This window comes from Athene noctua, chromosome 12, assembly GCF_965140245.1.
Source record: "Athene noctua chromosome 12, bAthNoc1.hap1.1, whole genome shotgun sequence".
Lineage (NCBI taxonomy): Eukaryota > Metazoa > Chordata > Aves > Strigiformes > Strigidae > Athene > Athene noctua.
Genome location: NC_134048.1, coordinates 18890530 through 18907674, shown reverse-complemented (window position 1 = coordinate 18907674; position 17145 = coordinate 18890530). Strand labels below are relative to the sequence as shown.

Genomic DNA, 17145 nt, shown 5'->3' with positions numbered 1-17145 from the left:
ATAACTTCCTACAATTACTATCATACAAGAGAACAGAATTTTATGAAGACAAATCTGAGTCAAAAATACTGGGAGGGGGAAATGGAAGAATAACAGTCTTACAAAAAAAGTAAGCCCAAAATAAAATTTTAATAGAATGAAAAAACCTCCAAAAATAAAGTTTTTCTTTTTATATTAAATAATAGGAATAAAAAAGATCTCATGCAGTGTGCTTGTAGTTAGGACAGTGTTGCCCAGCAAGTCCTAATGAGTAAGAAAAAAGTCTGAAACTCAAAAAATTGTACAATAAAAAAAAAAAGTCTACTGTTCAAATAAATAGTAAGCAAAATCCATGCATAGTAAAAAGTAACTTTGTAGACTTTTGCTTATAACACTTATCTACAAAGAACAAGAGTAAGAAAATATACTTACTGCTATTTATTTTTTAATCCTAGCAGTATCCTTTTTTAAGCTACAAAAGCTGAAGCTCTTAGTATAAATTCTATGGATTCAACCAGTACAAATTACATTAAATATAGCCTACTAAGAAAATAAAATGGAAAGCTCAACAATTTGGTTAATGACACTAATTTCAAATAGTACAGTAGATCCATTAAAACATAGGGATTCAAGGATGACTAGGGAAGGATACGATCAGTGCCTTGGAATATCACACAACCTTTCACCAATTCTCCCATGATGCACCCAACTGACCAGATATCAACTGAAAGTAAAAATGAAATGATCAAATTATGAAGTATCATGAACAAAAGTGAGAAAAACAAACAAAACCATCTAGCATCTACAATAAAACACAATGTGGAAAACCAAACTGCTAACACGAATTTTCAATCATATCAACACCAAGTGACTGTTGCTGAGTTATGTTATTTGCATTCTGTAAAATACAATCAGTGTTTACATATCTGAAACCATGAAGAAGGATACAATCTCTTCCTGGGAACAGGACTTTATGGAGGACCATTTCTGCCATAATGCACCCAACAGACCAGATATCCACTATCATATGTTAGGTGCAACAAGGACAAAAGATTAAAGAGGTTTTTTTAAATACAATTATTTATTTGTAAGCTCACACTGTATTCCTACAGTCCTGCAGATAATTTACTTTTTGTCCCATACAGAACAGCGTCTACTAGAGTTTGGATCCACATCAGCACTTGCTGTACAATAAACTGCCTTGCATATTAATGGCAGGTTTTTTTCATTATCAGTGGCCCAGCAAGGTCCTGCAAGTCCCTTGCTTTACAAAGTTACACATATACAAAAAACATGGTATCCCCAAGCCCCTGTGATAAAGCAAAAAGATGCACCAGCACAGAAGTCCAGAGGAGGCAGCTATTACTCCACCACCAGTAAAAATCAGCAGGTAAAACCCCCAAAAATGCAAGTCAAGGACAATTTCCTTGCCAATTTTGCTGGCTAAATATTCAATATATTACAGCTGTATTGTTTTTAATAACATAACACCTAGCCTCTGAGTGCCATGCAGATTTAAGAGAGTATAAGGCATGGTTTATGATAGGGGTCTGAAACGGATTTTAATAATCAGATATGCAAAAGGGGACAGACTGTTGAAAGAAGATGCTTCAGAATAAAATCACACTGATAAAAGGGCTTATTGTTTACATATTGATGTGGGTTGTTTTTTTTTTTAATATCATGCAGCATGACTCAACAGTGTTTTGTAGAATAAAAAAATGGCAACAAGACAATGGGACAACACATGAAAAGATAATAGCAAAGGAGAGGAAGCAGTAGATGTTAAATGGAGATAGGCACATAGAGCAGAAAACTTATTATATTCTCCAAAATTATTACAGTGTAGTTTTTGTTATTTCCAATACCATGATTAACACACTTTAACAACAGACATGACAGGGGGAAACCAGCTCTCCCTCCCCCTTTTAAAGGCATTATGTTCTGAGACAGATACTCTTTAGACAAAAAAACGAGAAGCAATACTCCAGCAACTTACCGTTCTCTTTATATCCCATGCCAAGGATAACCTCTGGTGCTCTGTAATATCGTGTTACTACATATGGAGTCATCATAAAGTTTGTACACGCTGTTCTCGCCAGTCCAAAATCAAGGATTTTGAGTGTACAATCTGATTTTACTACTATGTTGCTGGGTTTCAAATCCTAACAAGAAATTACTTCAGTTAAGGAAGGACCAACACACTGAATAATACACCCCCCCCTTCACAGTCAATGTATGTCACCAATTCACTTTAACAGCTGCAAATTCCTGCTCTGATAGATCTGCTTTATACACAGGCTAGAGACAAGTTAAATGCTACACAGCTAAGTACTCAAAAAAATTCAGAGAAAAACAGAATCAAAGCTGATTGCAAAGTCTTATTTTACCCATTTATGCACTGACAGTACAGTCAGTCCTACAACTGTCTGTATATATGCACAATACGTACATAAATCTGCTTCCTTTCACACATTAAGTGGACATATTTTGGGTATGAATAGCTGCATGGCAAAGGAGTTCCAAATACTGCCATTATTAGGGTACAGATCATAAAGACAACATCATGAATTGGGCAAGTATCTGTAGGAAAAGGAGTTTCTTAACACACAAAGCATTAATAAGCGCATTTGTTAATGACAGACAAGCCACCTGCGTTATAGAGATTAGCAAATTTCTCAGAATTAGGATGTAGGGAAAACACAGTTACCCAATGGGTGAGGAAACAAAATACTGTAGGAGATATGTCTCATGGGAAGAGCCATTATTGCACCCAAAGGAATACACAGTTAGGGAAAACTAGAATAATTGGGTTTTAGTCAGAAAATGACAGAAGTAGACAAATTGCAGATGTACATTTAATTCTGCTCAAATGCTGGACTTCATTTCAACCACATGAACCATGTTCTCAGGTACAGAACTTCCTTTTCTTAAAGAAGATGGGGACATGCAAATAATTCATGTGGGAAAGCAACAAATCTTCTGCAGAACGCCGAGTGTACTGTTTGCTCACAGACCGAGTAGTTTCTAGATGTAATTTCTACTATTCCATTCCTTTTGAACTATCCCAGCTCTGTTCCTTTCCTAGCCTGGTTTCTTTTCAAAATGAACTCTCAATCTAATTAATCAAGAATTGCCACTCCAGAAAGGTCATTTTGTTTTGATCCCACTCTAACCCGATCTAATTCTCACCACTTTAGCTCCTCTATTCAAATAAACTTCACACCGCTGCTCAGCTATCCACAGTGCAGTTCCTCTCATTGCCCATCTTCCTGTTCAACCAGTATCCCTTCTGCTGTTCACTCTGCTACCTATCAACTCAAATTTCTCAGCAAATATTGTGTCTTCCTTTTACCTCCAAATCACAGTCAACATGTCAGGCGGAGTTCAGCTGGAGTTCCAGCCCTTCCATAATTTTAGGAAAGCCGAGTCTGGACACAGGCTTAAGCCAACTACTATATATAAACTTCCTTGCTAATACTACAGGATTTTCATGGTAGATTTTTCCAGCAAAGTAAGGAAGTAGATCTGTTGTAATTTATACAGCGTGTCAGTTATGTTTATGGATTGAACATAAAGAAAAAAAAGGCAAGTTAAATTACAACTAGATAAGAGTTTTCAGCTGCCAGGCAAAAAAAAAAAATTTAAAAGGTAAGCGTGTCCAGGAAGTAGGGGAAGGAAAAGAACAGAAAACAAGCAGAACTGTCAAACAGACTAGTGATGAAATTAATTTAAAAAAAAAAAAAAAAACCACAAGAGCAGCAGCAAAACAACAGAAGCCAAGAGCTATATGAAGTCTGCACAGGACTCTGAAATTCTGATCATTTACAAACTTTACTTTTCAGAATCACAGAATGGTTGAGGTTGGAAGGGACCTCTGGAGGTCACCTGCTTCATGTCCTGCTCAAGCAGGGCCACCTACAGCCAGCTGCCCTGGGCCATGTCCAGACGACTTTTCAATACCTCCAACAACAGAGAAATTTAAGAGGTAATAATTTAACTACTAAATTTTAGAGACATTAGATTTGAAAGGTCCACAGATACTCATGTTTTATCTTTAAATTAGTTTGGCATTAGTTAAATCCATGAAGATAATCTGATTTAAGATCTATTTACCACACAGTTTTTATCTTTGAACTAGAAACAATCTTCAGGTTTAATAACATTCTTATGAAAGAAATATACTTATGAAATAGCCACCCCTTGCATTCCCCCTGACTCATTAAGAAAATCTGTGTTCATAAAGAGTATTGTTAATGATCTAATACTACCTACTCTGTGGATGATACCAGCTGAGTGAAGATGTTTGATACCACATAGCATTTGGTAGAGAAGATAAGACATTCTTTCATGATCCAATTCCATATGAATAACCTGGCACAAATTTGCATCCATCAGCTCCATAACCAAATATCTAAAGCACAAAAAAGAAAGCATTAAGAAAACTTATACATAAGTTAACATAACATAAAAGATGTTTAATAAAAGTCAACTACTTTGCTAACTTATGAGTCAAAAAGCTTACGATTAAAAAAAAATAATACATGGCCACAATTTCAAAATCAAATATCTATTCAAATAGTCCTACTATTAAAAATTAAGTGTTCAATAGTCCATCACAAGAGATGACAATTCCACCAGTTTTATAAACAGCAGTACAGAAGAATAATTCTGAGGTTATGCAGCATGAAACACTAAGACTGACTGAAGCTGATGCAGAAATTGCAGATACTGCAATGTGTCAAAGAATGATGCTTCCTTTGTATTTTAGTTTTTAAAAAATAAGAAAATTAAGAAAAGCACAGTAAGAACTAAGGAGGAATGATTCATTTTCAAGTTAAAATATCATCTGCTCACCTGCCTCAGACTCACACGCTCCCCCATTTACCCAAAAAAAACCATTCACAAACAAACCACAACAGCATATTCACTGGAACCTATGAATATCCCACCAATTAAATCGTCATGAATCTCTTCTAGCCCAATTGACACAGCTTGCACAAAAAAGAAACAGTCAGTACTTAATTGAGGCCAAAAATACTGTTGTGCTGATGGGACTGGCATGCCAAAAAATGGTATCAGGTTATCCAGAGCATATTATCCTGAGGTGACCCATTTAGCTAAAGGACAATGGACACAAACCAGATGCATATGCAATCAACAAATGGCAAATGGATGAATAAAAGGTAAATAAATATTTTCTTATTTCCCACTTCCATCTTACACATATAGTGAAACAACTTTTTTGGTCTTTCTTGAAATAATCTGGAAATAAAGACTATTCAAATGTTAAACTCAGCTTTTAACTACCCTCTTATTTTCAAAGTGTGAAGTCTGTAGGATACTGGAAATACAGCTCCAGGGCTTAGGGCAGCATTTGTCAGGAAAATTAAAACAAAAAAATCTAGTACTTACACATCCTGAAATTCTTCTAGTGACTTCTGTGGTGTAAATACATTTAATAAACTAATTATCTATAAAATAAAAATAAACATTAGCAGAAACTTCCACTTTAAATCACATAAAAATCCACTATTGCAGAAGCTACTATTCAAAAAACCAAATGCACGCTGTTACTATATACAATTTGAATGTTACTTGGCTTCACTTAATTCACATGTGCTGAAAACCTGCCAATTCAGAAATAGTTCAAAACTGCAGCATGGATGCCGAAGGAACTAAGACAGGACAAAACCACTTTTTTCTTTTTAAAGTTATATGACACCTATCTCCCTCCTCAGTGCCTAAAATATATCCCAAATCCTAAATGTCATCTTATTTTAAATCACATGTAAAAGAAATTTTTACCAAGGCTGTCCAAGAACACGTACACAGGGGTGCCCCACACCACCCCATTAAACTTAGATGATGATGTACTATTTCCAGAAGAACTGCTAAAATTACTGTACTGCCATCTTTAATAACCTTTTTACTTTTGTTCTGCTACTTCTGGACTTCACCAAAAGCTTGCTTAAAAATCAATCCCAAAAGGCTAGTTGATTCCAGGAAGTTTGAGACCTGAGTGCACAACTTCAAAAATCAGTAATGTTTCTAGTTCACGTTAGTATCAAAACAACAGTCACATAAACCTTATATTCTTGTACTAGAACGTTGAAGTATTAAGGCTTGTTATTTTAGAAGGTTCAAAGATTTTAAAATACGTGTATTGTCCATACTATTTCACTTCTGTTTATCAACTAATTGTTAGACAGTGCTGCATCCCTGCACACCCCATCAGTTAAACACTGTATTTAATAAAAATCTTGTCTAAATTCAGATTTAACTACAGAGCAGTTACAAGAGCCAAACCCACTGCCAAGCAGGCTTTGCTGCTGTGTGACTTAAAAGGGCAAATGCAATAAAGCAGGGCCTGCTCTATAAATCTGACACTGACGGTAAACCTATACCAACAACGCAGCAAAACCCTCCTTGTGGCACCTCATACTCCAGTCAGCTCACCCAAGAACTTAACCATGCATTGTGGAGAACTGCATTACCCACAGCAAACCTTGCCAGTCTTTCACTATTTTTCCATTACTTTGATTACTAACAGCAAGTAGGAGAGCAAATCCTGAGCTTTTTTGACAATCTAGAGTAACGAGGGAGAGAAATATAAAGCCAAACTTACATTTTTGTGATTGACGCATTTTAAAAGAACAAGCTCTCTGTAAGCCCTTTTTGCGTGGGTTTGATTCTGAAAAGGACGACTCAGCTTCTTTACAGCAACATTTATTCCAAGGACTGTATCAAACGCAGCACTAGAAGTTTTCAAAGACAAACAAGTTAAAGTCTTTTTGAGGGAGAGGACAAAAGGGAGACAAGGAGGAAAGAATTCAAGATTCAAGACAAAGCATATCCACTAAGCTGTTAATATTAACTTCATCTCATTTTCATCTAGAAAATAAACATCCCTTAAAATCTATACATCCTTTAATAAATACAAATAGTTAAACAGACGTCACTGACACTCAACAGAAGTCTTCCTGCCCTCCTTTCTGTCTTAAAACTGATTCTGCTGACTAAAGACTCACATTCAAAATTACGATCTAAAAATATTTTGAGCTTATTTGAAATCAAGAAGCATCTCAGTTGCCTAATCTGTACATTTAGAGTATTTTCTTGAACTGTCACTGACTGACAATCATTTAGTCATTTGCAAGAGAAATTTCTCTTTGCTGAAGGAGAGTCACAACCATGTCAGCATGACCCGTTCTGCAGGCATCAATACTCTCCTGTATGTGGGTAGTTTACAGTTATAGTAGTGCCTAGTAAAAAATTACATTCATCATCTGGTTTTGGAAAAAAAAAAATATAATCAATGGAATTGAGAATTATGGAAAACTAAGATTGCAGGGAGCAACACAAGAGTTTAAGTGTGAACATGGCCATTAATCTTAATCTTGTTTTTCAGTTCCTTCCTCCTCTGCAGTTTGAGGCCAAGGTATAAACTTGATTTAACAACTGTAAGAATCTAAAGCTAAATTATCTGTATATGCAGAATGAGACTAAAGTGGAAATACTCTTCATAACACACAGACTATTTGTCAAAATATATGTGAATTCATATCACAAACTACTTAAGAGTTCCAATCTTTAAATAGTTTCAGTTTTAAATAAGGATTCCTATATTACTCTATTTCCATTTAATGTTACTTTCTTAAGGTATGGAAGAATTCTCATTCACATATATTTTCCAAGCTCTTTGTGAGCTCCTTCCTTATCTCGTCAAGACATGTACGAGGACCATCACATTACAGTACTCTCACAAAAAGTACAGCTCCCCTGTTGTAACAATACCCAAATTAAAGGCAGCTTACCAGCATCAAGTCACCGCTTTCCCTACAGGAAAAAGCAATAGCACCACAAAGCAGGGTTCACCCATGAGATGAGTATTCTTGGAGGCACGTCCCAGATTACATGTCCCAAATTTGAATCTATGTGCCACTTGCACTAAAGGATTGCTAGCATTTATTTCTGCTTAGTTCTGTGAAATACGCAAGTCATTATTCAATGATATGATCACTCTCTGATTTAAAGCCTTTATGTCTGTGCAAAACAAAACATAAAATGGGAGGAAGGCGACTGGCCAGACAGCTGGAAAAATTATTTTCCTCCCAAATATGAAAGCACTGATGTTTCAGTATTCACTTCACTAAGATGTTATATGTAAATTATAACAGTTTGCATATGTTAATGACTAACTACACCTGGTAATTAATAGAAAATCATTAACCAACAGGGGCTGCATGAATTAGCTGTTCAAGTCAATCACAGGTCAGCAGTGGACAAAGGAGCAATTTTAGGGGAAGTATCCCTTTGATCTGACAAATCAGGTATATGTCAAGGCTCACTCTGAGCACATGTGAAGGACTCCACCTAAACCTCTTTATTTTGCTTATTTACATGGAAGTGACCAATATCGGAGCTCAAAAAAAAATTTCTGACAAAAATGAAGCTGTCTGCTACCTACACAATCCAAGGGGAAAGAATTAAAAACAGACTGGTAGAAGACAAAAAATGGTAAAAAATTGTGTAAGCATGCATTTACTTAATTTACCAAGAAAAAAAAGACAGAAGATTACCGGTATTAATACCAAGGCCACACTTCTGAATATCATATAATTTTACATAAACTAACAAAGAAAAAAAATCATGGATGTAATTGGTGTTACATTTCTTTCCCTGTCCCAGCTCCTTTGAATTCAAAATAGACTTTTTCAACATTGCAACTGTTTCAGGCAGATATTAAAAAAGTGCATTTGCCAGAGTCTACCCAGTCATCATCTTGGCTACTAACAATGTCGACAAATGATTTCAGCGTTTGGTATCATGAAAGAATTTCAGTGTCTATCCCACCACATAACAGCAATTCCAATTTGTTCATAGTGAATTGTAGTAGGGTCTTCACTGTACTTGTGATAGCTTTGCATCTTGAGCAAACGTTTAATATTAACAGTAGTGATGCCACATACATGATAAAACTATTAACAAAACATGACCTAAATTATAGTAGGAAATCACTCTTCATTTCAGTAGGCAAATGACTTCCACTTTGAACTGCAAGATGCTACTGCTATGGACTCTTGCTCTGCCAGTTCCACTTCACTAACTCTTTCCCTACTGTCTAAACAGGATTTTGCAAATAATAACAAACTTATCCCAACCATTTCTTCAAATTCAATTGTACATAAAGTTATCAACACAAAGCTGTGCTGTAAGATCATGGCTTTGCTGCATTGCATGACAAAAGAAATTTGCTGGAACAGAAAAAAAGTCAGATTCACTAGGAAGTTTAGGAAATTGAGGACAAGAAAGGAAAAGAGATATCAGGAAGACAAAGACAAAAATTATTTCAAAACAATAATTTTGTGTAAGGGATTATGCAGTCCTAAACGGATTATAAGGCTTCAAATGTATTAATACTTAGTAACAAAGAAGTGCAGAGAGTCATGTATAAAAGTGTACTTTGATATAAAATACAACAGGTATATCCAATTCCCCTCCTACCGTGTTTGCAGCGTGAGGAATAAATACCTCTACATAACAACTGAGTTACTTTATCTTCCTAGAGCTTTCATTCATCACCTTTTCCCAAGTATGTATTTCTAAAACATTTTGTATTTTAAAACGTTTTTCTACATTTTAATATCAAAGAAAAAATAAGCAGAAGCAATACCAATGGAGTTTCCCATTCATATTTTGATTTAAAAAATAGAAAAATTCAGAGATCTCCTAGCTGAAGTAACACACGATATTAAAAATTTCTCACCAGAAAGTAAAATCCACACACAAAACTCCAGAAATACTTTTCCTAAGGATGTTAAACACTGCATGATAAAAAAAAAAAGCATTACATCTGAGTGCTACACTAATGACTGGACAATTTTTCCAGCCAAACACGACAGGATAGCACTCATCTTACACTGAGTTTTCTACATTTTACATCCTAGTAGTTTATATCTTTCCTTTGTGTTTTTAAGAGTTTAGGAATTTTAGGAGAAATTAAGATTTTGCACCTTCTTAAACCTGGACATAGTTTTCAGGTATTTCACAGGAAGATAAAAGTTTATACAATGCTTCACTCTGTTGTTCCATAAATCAAGTGTTCTCGAAACAAGTCAATAAATCACACCATTCCTTCTTACTCCCAAAACACTGACCTTAACATGACCCTAACTTCATTTTGAAGCAGACACCTAGTTTAAGTCATATAGTTTAGAAATGCACTACTTCTAATGAAAGGAGAAATGCTTACAACCACTTTAAATTTCTGCATGCCATCTAGAACAAGCACAACTTTATAAATATTTATACCTGGAAAATGTTAGCACTATACTAAGTCTTACCCAGACACTAATAACCAAGATCTAGTATGCCTATCCACTCACTCAACCCACTAAGGAAGAATGAAGTATGGTCTTCTGATTTTGCTTATTTTTCACCTATTAGCGGGGCAATGTGGGTATCTAATTTAAAAATAAAGGCACATTCTCACAAAAATTGAATTCTTTTCCTACATATATAACTTATTATGATTATGAAAAAACAAATAGAAATGGGCAGGTGCTGTATAAGGAGCTGCTCACAATACATGAGTCATCACACTTATTCTGAAGGATTTATAGATGAAGAGAAACTGCAGACTGGATTTAAAGCATGAACAGCCCACCATGTGTTGTGATTTAGTCTAATATTAGAGGTTTCCTGAGCATGTTTGCTTCCCTGTGTAAGGAATTAAAAATCGCATCAATAAACATTTCTGCTGTTACCAAGTAAGTTTGGCCCAACAAAATACGGGCTGGCACAAAGTGGTGCAGAATGGATTGCTGCAGTCTAAAAAACATTTGAAAGTGTTTACCTTTAGCTGGCCCAGAGGTGTGGTGCCATACAAGAGACTAAGGTTCAGGATCAGCCTAACGACTCTCACGTCCTGGGCCAGTGGAGGCTGGACACATAGCTGAGGTGACACACCAAGGAAGAGCCGGCCAGCCCAACCCCTCACACAGCATCCCTTTCTGGTTAATCCATGGAGTGACAATGACACTGATTTGCCTCATCCTGCCAGTTAATGGCAAGGCACTGCATTGATGGCTCCTAGAAACGGACAGGAGTGATCGGGAATAAAAGGGGGGGAAGAAAGGGGGCCGTGATGAAGAAACGAGTAAAACCCAGAATCGTTCACCATCACATTGTCATACCTTACACTGCAATATCATAACTACATGGGGAATGCGAGAACTAGAAACAGAAAAATAGGTTTGCACATGAACTATAGCAAGCAGGTGTTTTAGAACTTATTTACTCCATAACCCTGTAGCAAGAGACAGAAATGATCATCAGTATTTTACATTCTGGCACCTCTAACAGGAATACATTCAAGTTTTAGTTTATATTTATAGCTTTTTATCTTTAAATAAAGTATTTATTACTCACCAAACAATGCCCTGTGCCCCTGATCCTATGGGCTTCAATTGCTGGTAACGTTTTAGTACAGTGAATGTTGAATCTGCAACTTGAACACTGTAAAACTGACTATCACATTTACTGTCACTCATGGTGTAGTGTCATGTAGTTTTCTCTCTCGAGGACCTGGTAAAGTTTTCAAGATCTTAAAGAAAAAGAAAGACAACAAATGTTCAATCTCTCGCCAATTTCAGGCAGACAAGATGAAAAATATATTATACATATTTTAATACATATGAATTTTTCAATAGCAGACCGTTAAATAAGCATTCTTTCAAGTTCATATATTACCACTAATGAAAAATACTTGCAGACAAAGAGCAAATAATTACAGCCTTCACAGCTTTAAGTAAATACATGTTTCTATTCCAATGCTTATAACAAAAAGCAGCTAAGTAAACAACTGTACAAACAAACAAAACCACCCAAATTCAGCAACTCTACCACTTGAAGGCTACTCCCTAACTTAGAGCTACTACTATGTGCTAGGACTGTATTAATTTCTGTATTACAGAGAAAAAAATGTGTCTTTCAAACACTGATAAGGCAGATAAAAGCAGGAGCAGAAACCCATGGAGTCCACATACATAGAAGGAAACAGGGTTTCAATAAAAGACTTAATTACAACTGCAAAACAACTGCCCCCAAAATCCCTAAGACTAATGCAGTTTCTCCAACATCCCTTTCAGCCTAGTTCAGGAGGAAATTTCAAGCAGGGCTCTGCCTCCTCACCTCGGCCAGGCAACCCTTCCCCGATTCATACCTATCGCAACCCACTTTCCCTCTCATTTTAAACACACCGTAACACCCTATGCCAGCAGTCAGTGTACCTACAGTCCTACAAGAATGAGAGGTCTGTGCCATAGTTTGAAAGAGACTGTCATGCCATAATAGACAGTAAGTTATATCCATCTGTCAAGAATGAATTAGAGGTAGGTAATTACATCTGAGACCAAGGTAATGGACTAAACCTCTTCAGCTCTGAAGTGCTACAGTAACAAGCACAGACCTCCAGTTTTCTCGGCCTCCACCGCTCTTCCCAACCTTACAAGAGAATTCAGTAATTACTGAAGAGGTCTCTAACAAAGTCTCAAATTTTTAATCTCATGTTCACTATGACAAATAGTGTCATTACAGCTCAGAGTAAATTGCACCATCAAGTGTTCCTTGAAAGAGGAAATGAAAGCAGATCACCTTCCCCCGGAGCAGCTGTCCTAACCACCGGCTGTACAATGTCTGCTTTAGCTAAAGAAAGAGCAGCTAGTCCCTCTCTCTTCGCTGGCCTACAGAATACTTGTGAGCCAATGCAAAACAGGAAAGCCTTAAAAGCAACCCAGAAGCCCATCCTAGAAGAGCATACAGCCACACAAATAGCTCTCAGTTGCTTCAAGAATTAGAATTTGGACCTCTCTCTTCCTAGGTGTACATAGGAGGGAGCACCATCTTTTCCATGGCTTAAGCCAGCAGATGAACTCCAAGAAATTTGCAAATAGAACAGGTGGAAGACCTACAAATCCTAACAAAGACCAGGCTTAAACTTAACTGATAATGGTTAGTCTTAAGGGATTCTCAAGAAATGTCTCCAGTACCTTCTAGTTTCTCAAAATCTAAGCAACATTAAGAAATATTCAACTTGGTAATCTCTGGCAGCAATTTAGACAGTAAATTTTCTTGATATTTCCTCTTAGAAGCTTAAGAAAAAAAAACAGAGGAGAAAGCTCACATTTTCCCTTTGCTGAGCCTATCAACTTTCTGCCTCTGCCACAGCAATAGTAGCAAGGTAAAAATTACACCTCCAATATATTATTTTTAGGGGCAGTCAGATGCAGCTCCACAATCAACTCGGACTAAAGTGAGACCAAAATGCTGCCTTAAGAGGCTCTCCCAACCTTTCCTATTACAACTCAGGAAAAGTCCCACTCTTCTTTCTGACCCTTTTCATTACTCCAAAGCTACGGACTCCAAGGTAGCAAATTTTCTGATTAACAGTCCCTGAGCAGTCATGGTATTTTCAGTGAATACAAAAGGTACGGCTGAAAGGGCACAATCCTATCTCTGAAAAGGGCTTGCAGAACAAAACCAAGCAAGTATACATTTTGCATAAGCTGGGTATCAAGTTAAAGATCCGATAGTTACACAAGAACTATACCTTCTCATGGGTTAACGAAACACTTTTCTGTAACGGCGATAAAGAAGTAGGAGAAAAGGAAGTTATCCTGAACCAGAGAAACCCTCCTTTTAAGGAACCTTGTGTGCACAAAGCCATCTTTTAAAAATCATTTAGAGATCAGGATAAGCTCTTTAGACAAGACCCAAAGAGGGAATTAGGCATCACAATATACAAATTTTATGTGTTCTGACATCCTTTGCAATTCACTATGCTAAGCACCTGGCCTCCCCATAAAGATGAGCCCTAATTTTCACTTGGGCTGCAAGCTGCCTGGATGCATCAAGAGATACATTATCTCAGACACACACATTAATGTAAAATTAGGTGCCACAGGATTGTAGCTGTTCACAGGACTTCAGACAATCTATTTGGGGGGCAAGATCCCCCAAATAAAAACAGAATTGCCACTGCTCAAGGGAAAAGTGTATCAGGCAAGTGTTTTAATCCTGAGCTGTTACTCTCCTACCTGAAATTATTCAGTTAATCACTCCAAGTAACATACTCCACATTCCATACAGGAATTTTTTTGAAATAGGCAATATTGCCATAATTGGGTTCCTAGCTGCAGCTGGACCAAATAGAACCAGCAGCAAAACCAAAGTCACAAGATAGTCAGCAAACCTACTTATTGATAATAGCATGTTACTGAATCACAATGTTTCAAGATGATTTTCTATTTGAGAACATGCAGAAAATGAATATAAACTGAGTGGTGGTGTTTGGGGTTTTTTTTAAATTCATATGTAGGAAACTTACAGGAGCGGTTTTCAACCTCTAGTTCATGAAAGTTAACTAGAAAAATAACCAATGCACCAAACCTACTATCAGTAGGCTTATGAGTTGTTACACTGAATTCCACTAAGAAATTTTTAGAAGTTGAAAGCAACTGCACTATAGCATACATCCTGTATTAACAGTCACTTCCCTAAAAGGTATTTATTACAATGGCAACTTATTATTAACCAGATCTGTCCTCTGGATATCTTCATGTCAAAAGCTTCTGAAACAAACAGGTTGTAGTGGTTGAGAACGCATTCCCAGGGTTGTTTTGGTTACAGAAATGTTATTACTGACAAAGGAACATGAAGAAACTTACCTTGACTTTTAAGCTAAAATTCTACTGCTTACAGAATGATAAGACAACATACATATATATATATTTATGAAAAGGTATGGAAATTCTGTGCAGAAAATCTCTCCCCATTCTTATTCACCCCTAGAAATGCTCTTCAAATTCAGGTGTGCCCTTTTAAAAGCTATTATTCAATCGTGTTGGGGGTTTTCTTTAATCTTTACAGCAATATATATCAACAGGTATGAGTCCAACTACAAAACCACAGTGAGTTGCCTCCTACTCCTCTACTCACAACTCCTAGCCAGTGTTACCAAAGGTAAGTGTAGCAAAGCAGTAGCTCAGAAACGTCAATCGGTTACAGCAGAGTGTAGCAGTACTCTGCATCTGTTCAGCTCTCTGAAAAGTCAACCTTTTTCTTTAAGCCACCCAAACTATTACTGACCAAAGATTTTACCAACCACCTGTAACAGCAGAACTCACGCACCGCAGACAAACACTGGGTGTATCTCGGCACCACTTCTGAGGCAAATCGGTGGGACAAGGGAAAAAGTTTAAATGTGCATCTGCTGTAACCAATTACGCTGTTGTACAATTATGTAACTGCCACATAACTAAGATCACTTCTTACATCCCCTCTAAAACTTCTGCTGAGAAATTGCTCCGGCTCGGGAGGAAACTCACGTTCGCTCCCACCGCACCGAGCGGGGCGCGCAGCGCGGGCCTCTCCCTCGCCTCGGCCCCTCAGGACGGGGCGGGGGGCTCCCAGGGGAGGCCGAGCACCCCGGGTCCCGGCTGTTCGGTTACACAGCGCGCTGCCCTCGCCGGCGGGAGCGGGGCAGGGGTCGATCCCGCCCCGGGCTGGACACGAAGCAAGAGAGGAGAAGGCGGAGGAGAGGCAGCGCCCGGCGCGGAGGAGCGGGCGCGGCTCCCGCTAGGAGCGGAGCGGGGCCGGCGGCGGCACTGCGGCACGGGGAAGAGCGGGGGGCTCGGCCAGGGCAGCCCCGCTGGAGGGGCGCTGCGGAGGAAGGGGCCCCCAGCCTTGCTCCACCGCTCCCCCTCCGCCTCCCTCCCGCTCGGCCCGGGGCAGCGGCACGGGGGAACCCCGGCTCTGCCCGCGCCTCGGCAGGCGGGGCCCGCGGGAGAAGCCGGGAGAGTCTGGTCACCGCAGGGCCGGGAGCTCGTCCCGCTCCGTCCGGCTCCAGTCCCGCCGCCCACAGGGTCCCTTCGCGGCGGCCGCCCTCACCGTCTCCTCCCTCAGTCGGGCTCCGGCGGGACGGGACGGGGCGCGGCGCTGCCGAACCGCGGCCGCCGCCTCCTCCTCCTCCTCCGGCGCGCAGAGCGGCCCCTGCCACAATGGCCTCCCGGTGCTCCACACAGGCCGCGCCAGGCCTGCGCCGGGTGACAGACAGCCGCCCAGCCCAATCGCAGCCCTCTACCGGCGAAACTCATCCAATCGCGCTCCGGAGGCGGGACCTAGCAGTCACTATATAAGGGAGGGCTGTGGCGGCCCGCAGTGGAGACAGGCAAGTTGAAGCCAATCCGGGTGCAGCCCCCGCCCCTTGGCGTGACGTCATCATCGCACGTCAGGCTGTCACCGCAGTTATGATGTCACCTGGCAGCAGCGCCGCGTCATGAGTTGCGGTGGCGCCAATCCTCGGAGCTCCGGCCCGCGGGGGAAACACCTGCCCTGGCCGGGGAACCCTCGCAGCGCACGGCGGAGCGCCGCCACCCCGGGCAGCCTGCCGCCACCCCGGGCAGCCTGCCGCCACCCCGGGCACCTAGCGCCTGGGCCTTGGGCTGACAACGGCGGGCCCAGCCCCACGCAGCTGCAAGCCCCCGCCGGGCCCGCGATGGCCTCGAGCGCTGGGGAATGGGCTCTGCACGGCTTTTCCGCAGGGGACGGAGCAGAAGGGAAGGGATTTACTCCCCCAGCTATTTTTGACCGCACTCAAAAATCATAAGCCTTCTATACATTACCATACCACCTGCCTTGACATTGGGACTGCTTGTTTTTAAAAACAGCTGCTGACTAAAAATAAACTCAATATATTTTTCCATCTCTTCTAGGACTAAGAGGAGCTTTCTTTTCTGTGATTTCTCATAGATGATTTTAGAAAAGCACATCTGTAATTTTTTAAAAACAATTTAATGTATCATATAGACAGAATTACATTAGTTTCCTTTAACAGCTCCACTTTTTAATATGAAGGGGTTACCAGTTCTAGTAGACAAGACAGTGAAAGGGGCCTTTGTATCATTTACCAAAACATGTTGGATACCAAGTTACATATTCTTGGCATCTAGGTCAGATTGTCACCACACTTTTCGTTATGATTTGTGTTCTTTTATGTGCTTATAAAAAGTACTAGAGCAGTTTCCAGTAAGAAGCTCCGATTACAACAAGCTAGTGTGGCACTTTCAAGCTATTAACCTACATAAGCATTCAAACATCTTCATT

At 39.4% G+C, this 17145-nt stretch overlaps 1 protein-coding gene across 6 annotated transcripts in view; it reads right to left on the bottom strand.

Annotated features, from left to right (window-relative positions):
- The window catches only part of MAPK9 (mitogen-activated protein kinase 9), a 30802-nt gene extending 14754 nt beyond the window's left edge, over window positions 1–16048 (bottom strand). For 3 of the 6 annotated variants that reach the window (XM_074916552.1, XM_074916550.1, XM_074916554.1), the window contains exons 1-7: window positions 15931–16048; window positions 11413–11587; window positions 6608–6737; window positions 5395–5453; window positions 4255–4393; window positions 1979–2144; window positions 928–999 (exon numbers count right to left, since the gene is read on the bottom strand). In XM_074916552.1, coding sequence (XP_074772653.1) covers window positions 928–999; window positions 1979–2144; window positions 4255–4393; window positions 5395–5453; window positions 6608–6737; window positions 11413–11534 — 688 coding nt within the window. In that variant the 5' untranslated portion in view covers window positions 11535–11587; window positions 15931–16048. Of the gene's footprint in view, window positions 1–631; window positions 704–927; window positions 1000–1978; window positions 2145–4254; window positions 4394–5394; window positions 5454–6607; window positions 6738–11412; window positions 11588–15930 lie in introns of all 6 variants that reach the window. The other 3 variants (XM_074916551.1, XM_074916549.1, XM_074916553.1) reach the window with 1 other exon arrangement.
- Window positions 16049–17145: the final 1097 nt, after the last annotated feature.